This window comes from Myotis davidii, unplaced genomic scaffold (genome assembly GCF_000327345.1).
Source record: "Myotis davidii unplaced genomic scaffold, ASM32734v1 scaffold1335, whole genome shotgun sequence".
Taxonomy (NCBI): Eukaryota; Metazoa; Chordata; class Mammalia; order Chiroptera; family Vespertilionidae; genus Myotis; species Myotis davidii.
The window spans coordinates 357,065-364,942 of record NW_006290669.1 but is presented as its reverse complement, the minus strand read 5'-3'; the positions used below and the strand labels follow the sequence as shown (position 1 = coordinate 364,942).

The 7,878-nt window shown below is 44.5% G+C and overlaps 1 protein-coding gene across 1 annotated transcript in view; it reads right to left on the bottom strand.

Moving 5' to 3' along the window:
- Positions 1–7,878, bottom strand: part of ABCA4 (ATP binding cassette subfamily A member 4) — a 121,655-nt gene that overhangs the window by 59,925 nt on the left and 53,852 nt on the right. Inside the window, 3 exon segments of the mRNA XM_015563861.1 lie at positions 1–11; positions 2,181–2,357; positions 2,951–3,156. The exon segment at positions 1–11 is cut by the window's left edge and continues 230 nt beyond it. Coding sequence (XP_015419347.1) covers positions 1–11; positions 2,181–2,357; positions 2,951–3,156 — 394 coding nt within the window.

Here is a 7,878-nt window from a genome sequence, read left to right as displayed (position 1 = left end):
TGATCATAAAACTGAAGCAAGAGGAGAGAAGCAGAATAGTAGAATTCCCTGTACCTGGTAGAGGTAGAGTAAATGTTTGTTGAATGAATGTGTTAAGAACAAAGCCCTGGTATAGGAAAGACAGGAAAATCTCCAATGGGCTTGAATCTTTAATACATTGCACTTTCCCCTGAAGGATTACTTATTCATTAGAGCAGGATGGTAGCTTTTTGGTTGGCCCAGATGAATGCTCTATAAGTAAAATGTGTAAGTAAAATTGTACTATAATATGTGTGTGTGTGTGTGTATATTTATATATATATATGTATATATATATATACATATATAGATATATATAAAATGTTCAAAGGCTGGTAAATCATGTTGTTTATCCATATCTTCAGAAAAAAAATCACTTTTACTGTTATGGTAAACAACCTGCTCCTTATTTATAATGGTCTGGCCCTCTAGCAACTTCAGCACAAAATTATAGCTAATTTGCCTACAAACGTCAGGTGGTCATAATAATCAGGCCACTCAGTGTATGTTACACAGTACATACCTACTTGTTAGATCTTGCAGGAAAGTACTGCAGATTTGCTGATGTAGCATGTGACTGGAGTAGACAGATACATACCAACTGACACTGAAGTAAGAATATGGACCACAAATACAGAGAACTGGTGGTGGTGAGATCAATACTTGGGCTCCCCAAGGGGGTAGCACTATCTACCCTGGAGGATCAAACCCCAGTTATGCAGGAAGATGCACAAAATAACGAATCAGAGTGACACTTTCAGAAATCCACCAATAAATTAATCAGTGATCCAATAGCCACTGACTCCACCAGCTATGTACCTGTGGAGTAACTCTGGAGATCCCAGCAAGCAGGGTAGATTTGACAATCTAGAATTACTCTATTGTGAACTTTATACATGTTTTTGTGTGCTTGATATGCTAGTAAATCCCTTGGAATTATTATCTATTGAAAACTATTGGGTGTCACAGGAAGGGTCCAATTACAGCATGGGAGGATTTCACTCAAGATGGCCCTAGGGAGAGAATTATGAATTCATAAATCCTGCACTTCTGGGACCTGCCACCAGAGGGCTCTCACACACTGAATGGCCAGAATCCTTATTGTCTCCTCACTGACTACCCCACTACCTTGCCAGCCACTCCTATTCTGATCTTAAAAGTGGAACTTGGGCTTTTGCCCCTGGCTTCATTTTCCATCTCTGTCTAATGATGCAACCCAAACTGCTACATAATGGTCACTGTTATCTCTGTGGTCTTCTGTAGAGTCAGTCAAGGAAGGAGAATGGATTGTACTAGGATGTTGAAAGAGGGTTTCCTGTGCCCATACTGAGCTTAATTCATTGTCTTGCCAGCTGGCAATTCTACTCTTCCTTTCTTCAGGCTGTGCATGTTTCTTTTCTCCGCAGACACACATGAACTCTATGGTGAACTTCCCCGTTTTTTCTAGGAGTTGAATCCCTAAGCCAGTTGTACATCTCTGCCTCTGTCCTGGGAGCATTTCTGCCCCATCCACCATGGAAAATGAGCCCTCCCGGCCCCCTCTGCGTTTCTGCCCCTCTCTTTACCATCCCCCAAGTGCATGTTCAGAAAACTCTACGTTACTTGCTTGGCTTGTTACTGGCCAACAAATGTACAGGCCTGGGAATGGGGGTGGGCAGGCAGGGAGGACCTGAGCTCATCCAACACATTCCTCCACCTTTTCACTAAGCATACATCATGGGAATGTTAATGAGGGAAGGAGCTGCATTATTCCGAGGCTCCTAGGAACCAGACCTACTTGCAATGCAGAGTCCTCATTTGTTGATTTGGCAATCATTGGGCAAACACTGACCAGAACCCTTCCACATACCAAACATACTATGTAGTAGAAATTTAAAAAGCCTCTATCCCCTCCCCCAACCTCACTTCACTTGATTTAATTTTCACCTTCCCCTTTCCACCCACAAAACCAACTCCTTTCTCCCTGCCACTACACTTGCCCATCTGGCCCTGCCTGGAGCCAGCCTGGGAGAAGCAGACTCCTCAGTCAGAGCTCCATTCTCTCCAAGCTGGCCCTAGTCCCCGAGTTTCTCTACAAAGAAACTAAAACCTGGGGAGCACCCCACCCCACCCAGCAAACTGATTAGCTCATCTGAGAACGGGATTTGAAGCCTCCCACTCACGAGTCATCCACGAAGCATGGGTATGGCATCTGCTGGAGGTAAATTCCAACAGGAACCTCAGCCTGGGCCTGACTCCTTGTGACCCCCTGTTCAATCATGTCCTGCAGATAGGCAAACCCTCCCCAGATGTATCGCAAATCTTCCACGGGATCAGCTCTGGGACCAGGATCCCAATACCTAAGAGAAAAACGGAGGGAGGGATGAAGGATGGGAAGGGGAATGGACACCTCACAAGCACAAGGTGACTCAGAACCCACTCTGGAAACCTTTCCCCAATCAAGCTATCCAATTCTGATTTCTAGTTACAATTTAAATCTCAGTTATGACTATTAGCCACAACGTGACTTGTAATTGCTTTCATTCAAGGACTCTACTTTGAGCTTTACAAGATTTCCTATTTTCTCTCATTTAACTGTATTAATTTAGAGACTGAGTCCAGTTTCAATCCCTCACTCTGTGCCAAATGTAATTTCTCAGTGACTCTGAAGAAACACCATTTGCAGAATCTTCATATGAAGATAATTCAGTACCTAGAGGTTTCTATCTCCAAGTTGCACAAAGGCCAGTCAGGGAAAAGTGTGGCGTTGAGGGTACGAAGAAAGGGTATCTGAGCTCTCCTGGCCCCACCAACTGGTTAGTTCTTTGGTACCAAAGTGTTCCTCTGCCTTTCCAAGTGACTCTCCTGTCCTAGGAGGAGATGGTGGCCCCTCTCCTTGCTTCTTACATCCTTGGGGATGCCCAGGGCCTTCTGAGATTGCCTGAAACCTCACCTGTCTTTGATCTTATTGGTTTTCTCCACCACATCTATGTCCATCCGGATCTTGTACTTCACGTGGGGTGGTAGGGAGCTGGTCCAGGGAGACATGTCAGGGAACACCACACCAGCCCAGAATCTGTTTTCCTCCAGCAGAGACAGGGCTCGTTGTGTGAGCTGGATCTCATCATCATAGCTTTCAAATTTGTCCAGGACTAAGCACTACAGATAATCACAAAGGTTGGGAGAGTTTGAGGAACACCAACTGCAAAGATTCAATTGCAATAAGGGGCAGAGAATAAGGGCTGTTGCCCCAGGGGGTGGGTCAAATGCAAGGGGATCTATAAATGTACTGTTTGCTTAACTCTGGAGTCTGGTGTTAATTTTTCAATGTGTCTAGATTTGGGGGTGAAAGGGGGCTAGGAAATGCTGACTTGCTTTAAATCCTGCAGATTTAGCCAGGTCCGTACAATCCGGCTGTCCAAGCCTGTCCAAATATGCAAGTTGTCAAAATGACAACAATACCCACAGCTCTCACTCCCCAGCATGGGAGTCAAGGGAGTGGGGTCACATTGAATACAGGCTGCTTTGAAGATCAGAAAGCCTGCCGATAAAAGAGTTTTAAAGACAGAAACAGTGAACCTTCCTGCCTCTCTGCAAACACGCAAGGAAGGCCCGAATGAGTTAGTCAGAAAACCATTTCCAATCACAGTGCCAGTAAGGGAGGAATTTCCTGATATATTTTTTTTCTCCCCCCAGAACAGAAAAAAAAAAAAAGTCATCATCTACAGAAGAGCAAAACTAAGAATTTCATTTAATTTGAATATTAGAGGTTGTTTATAAAGTCATTAAAATATTGTATGGTACTTGGATCTGCTTTTTCCTTGACCTCTTGCTCCTATAATACACTAGGGTTGCTGTGTTGATGTTTCTTTCTTAGAATGTAACTCACAAGAGGTCAGATGGCCTTGTCTTGATTAATTTGTTCACTGACTACTTATCGAGAGCCTGCAATGTGCCAGAGCCTGCTTGGCTCCAGGGATACAAGGAGGAAAGATAAAATCTCTTCTGGAAGGAAACTCAAGACCTAAGGGAGAGGGTTGGAGTAAACCAACAACCACAATGCAGAATGATTGGGTTCTGATGAAGCAAGCCCATGTAGCCTGGGAGCCCAGTGGAGGGATGTAGCTAAGTTTACCTGGAGGACTCCCAGAGGGCTGCCTGGAGAAAGAGACTCCTGAGTAGGATGAAGATGATCAGGAATTAGCCAAGAGGAGGAACACAAGAGAAAGGTCTACTCAAAAGGAACAGCATGTGGGGTCTGGAGATCTGCAAGAATAGAGCTGTGGCTCCTGTCCTTGGCTGTGCCTTAGAGCCACAGGGGAGCTTTAAAAAGATGCCCACACTCAGGCCCCACTCCAAACAATAAAATTAGATTCTTAAGAGGTAGGGCTGGGCATCAGCATTGTGTCAAACACTACCCAGGTAGTTCCAATGTGCATTGAATCATGTAGGTAAACAGAGATAAATGGTGAGAGATGAGCACTAGGAAGGTGCGTGGGGACCAGATGGGTTACTCTGCTAGACTCTCTAGTGTGACCAACTAATGGAGGGGTTTCCTGGGACACGTGGCTTTCTGAGCTAAAACCAGGAGTGTTCTGGACAATCCTTTTATAAAAGCCCCAAGGAGTCACTGTAGGGTTTGAAGCAGGAGCATGACATATGGGATCAGATCGTGTTTCCAAAAGATCACTGGTGGGGCAAAAGGGGAAGCAGGAAGAGTGGTTAGAAGGCTGTTGACGTCAGGCAGGCTTAAAGGAACAAATTCACTCTCACAGAGCCTGAGTTACCTGGGATGTTTATTTGATGAAGCGAAACTGAACACAGGAGGGCTGCCAGAGGTCAGACAGCTAGAACATGGCAGGCCTGGGTTCCCTCCCCACTCTCCAACACAGGCCCAGACGTCTCTCCCCCTCCTCCCACCTACACCACCAGGAGCCACGCGTATTGCTGGGTCCATAGGCCGTCCGCATGCTCACAACTATCTTGTACAGTAGGAGAGCAGTTATTATTTATCCTCCCTTTGCAGCCCAGGAAACTTTGACTCAAAGAAGCTGAGTAACTTCCCCAAAGTGGTAGAATGGGTATCAAATTCCAGTGTAGTTGCTCCCGCAATTACCAGGAGAAATGAAGAAGTGAGAAAGGTGGACTGATTGTAAGGACCTGATCAGAGTCCCAAGTTCCAGCTGCACTGGTAAGAAGCAGGCAAGACCAAGTCATTCACCAAAACCCCTCACTGCTGATCCCACCCCGGGTGAACCAGAACTCTTCACTGAGGAGCTGAATTTGAACACGGTTTTGCAAACCAACCCTCCTTGGGTCTTCTGAGCTAAATGCCTCGCCCCAGACTCCACATCCTGGGAGCAGAGGCCCCTGTAATGCTCTCAGTCTTTGAGATAAAAGGAAAGAAAACAAAGGAAGCTTTCCTTTCCCAGCTGATATAGGAGGGAGAAATATGGCACCTGAAAGAATCTAGAGAGCTAAGGCGTAGGGACACCACAATAAGAAGACAGTTATTTTAAAATGAAATGGAATTGGTATTTCTTTAAGAAATGCCAGTAAGTGTAGGCACATATCATTGGGTTAAGGGAAATGGAAATTTTTCTTCAGTCAGTTATTCTTTTGCAAACAGGCATTGCCCAGCCTAACACTGGCCAGTCCTTAAGTGAGATGAGGACTTAAATGCCTCATGACATCGAAGGTCCTCAGTAAATGTTCATTATTTTTTTCTAGATAGAAATAACGTAGACTTGCACCACAGTCCCAGACCACCCTCCCAGTGTTTGTCAGTACTCCACACGCTGCTATGGGACAGAGAGCTGGCAGTCTCTTGCTCGGGCAAACAGGTATCAAAGTGAAACTGGTAGAGAATATATATTTTTTTAATTAAGTTTCTTTTAGAGAGACCTTGACATTCTATAAAAATGAATAATGAAATAGTCTCAATTTTTAAGTCAGTTTGGTGAGTTTAGGGCTGCATAAACAGAATTTTAAAATCACAATTAGGGTGAATCTGCAAATAAATTTCTAAAATAAGAACAAAATAATTATTTGGGGAGATGAACTTTTTCTTTGTAGTTCCTTTTAGCTGTGGCGTATTGTCGTCTACCCCCACCCCCACCTCCACACACATACAAGCGCGCGCATGCACGATGTTCTACTAATTCACTCACAGCCTTACAGGATATTCGGAGAGAAAGAGCTGTAGAAATCTTGTGGTCTGATGTTCTTGCTTTATCTGTGAGGAAAGTGGCATCAGAGGGGCAAGGGGTAAAGGGCCTTGTCCAAGGTCAATATAAGTCAGAAGCAGAATCCGAATCCATGTCTTCAAGTGTGGAGCCTGAGGGTGGTGCTATACCCTACACGTTACTCCAAGGGTAAGCCGCACTCCAACCACAAAGTCGGGGCAACATAATTCCTGAAATGGAAGATCTCTTGCCCTAGAAGAGCAGTGTCCAGTAGAACTTTCTGGAATAGGGAAGTGTTCTATACCGATGCCCAATCCATATGGTAGCCAGTAACCACATTTGGCCATTGAGCATTTGATATGTGACTAGTGCATCTGAGGTACCAAATTTTTACTTTAATTAATTTAAATTTAAAAAGCCACACGTGGCACTGGCTACTGGACAGTTCAACACAGATCCAGATACAGTGAGTTCCTTGAGATCCGGGCCGCTTCTTGTTCATCATGGTCTCCATAACAGCATTTTCTCATGAAAGGGGCTCAGTAAGTATTCACCAAACCGAATTGAATTTAGAAGTCCTGAATGCTGCAAGAAATATAGCTTTACCACTGTGTGTTTTGAACCTAATCCAGTACACCCCAAATTCATATGATTAACTAGGAAAAAAAACAGTGAAAAGTAAACTTTTGCTATGATGTTGATGAGAGCTCAACTCCCATTGACTGAAGCAAAAACAAAAAACAAACAAACAAACAAAAAATGTATTTTCATATGTGACTTTCCGAGCTGGCTAGCCCATTCTCTTTGAAGTCCCCTTTCATGTCTTAAAGGGAAATTTATATGGGAATAAGCGGCTGATGTTTTGGTGACATTGTTGAGCCCTGTAGTGACGTGGGCCCATCCTGGCTGTTTTATCAGGCAGCTTATTCAGTCGAGTTTCCTGCTGTGTCCTCCTAGATTGCTACCCTGATACTCTCTGGAAAAACAAAACTTAAAAGGTTTGCAAATACTCATTTCTACCCTGAAACATCTGACCTGGTTTCAAAATTGGATTAATCTTCGTCATCTTGGAAAGTGCTGTGTAGTGTTTAAGAGACAAAGGCCTCGAAGGCCATCCCCACTCGTCGGTTCCCACCTGTGTGGCCGGCCTGTTTCCCTCTTTCTAGAACTGAGATGTGTCCTGCCTCAAATCTGTGTTCTGAGGATCACATGATGGTGTTTGCGAAGGGCCAGCCAGTGCCTCCTGGAAGAATAAAAGCTGAGGCTCATTGGAGGCTCACTATGTGCTCCAAACTGGTCCAAGGGCTTTGCTTGTATCCTCTGAAGCCACAAAATCACCTTGGGAAGTCCATTAAAATGTTCATTCTGGACTCACCTATCTCACCTATAAGGCCCGGTGAGCCACAGTGAATGTCCTCTGGATAGAGCCTAGCTCACCACATGGTTAACCACATAGTTAAACTGGCTCAATACAAGCCATTTTTATTACTGTTTTTGTAAAATATCCTGAAAGTCAACAGAGTGCAGTGGCTTTTAAACCTCTGCCAGGTTACCTTCCATTCATGACAGCTATTTGCCAGGGGAGGAAGGCAGGTATTTTATTTCAATAATATGTCTGGGAACACAACCCATCCTGAACTGATCCACAGCCCCTCATCTGGTGAGAACAATGCTACAGACAGAAACCAAAGCCCCA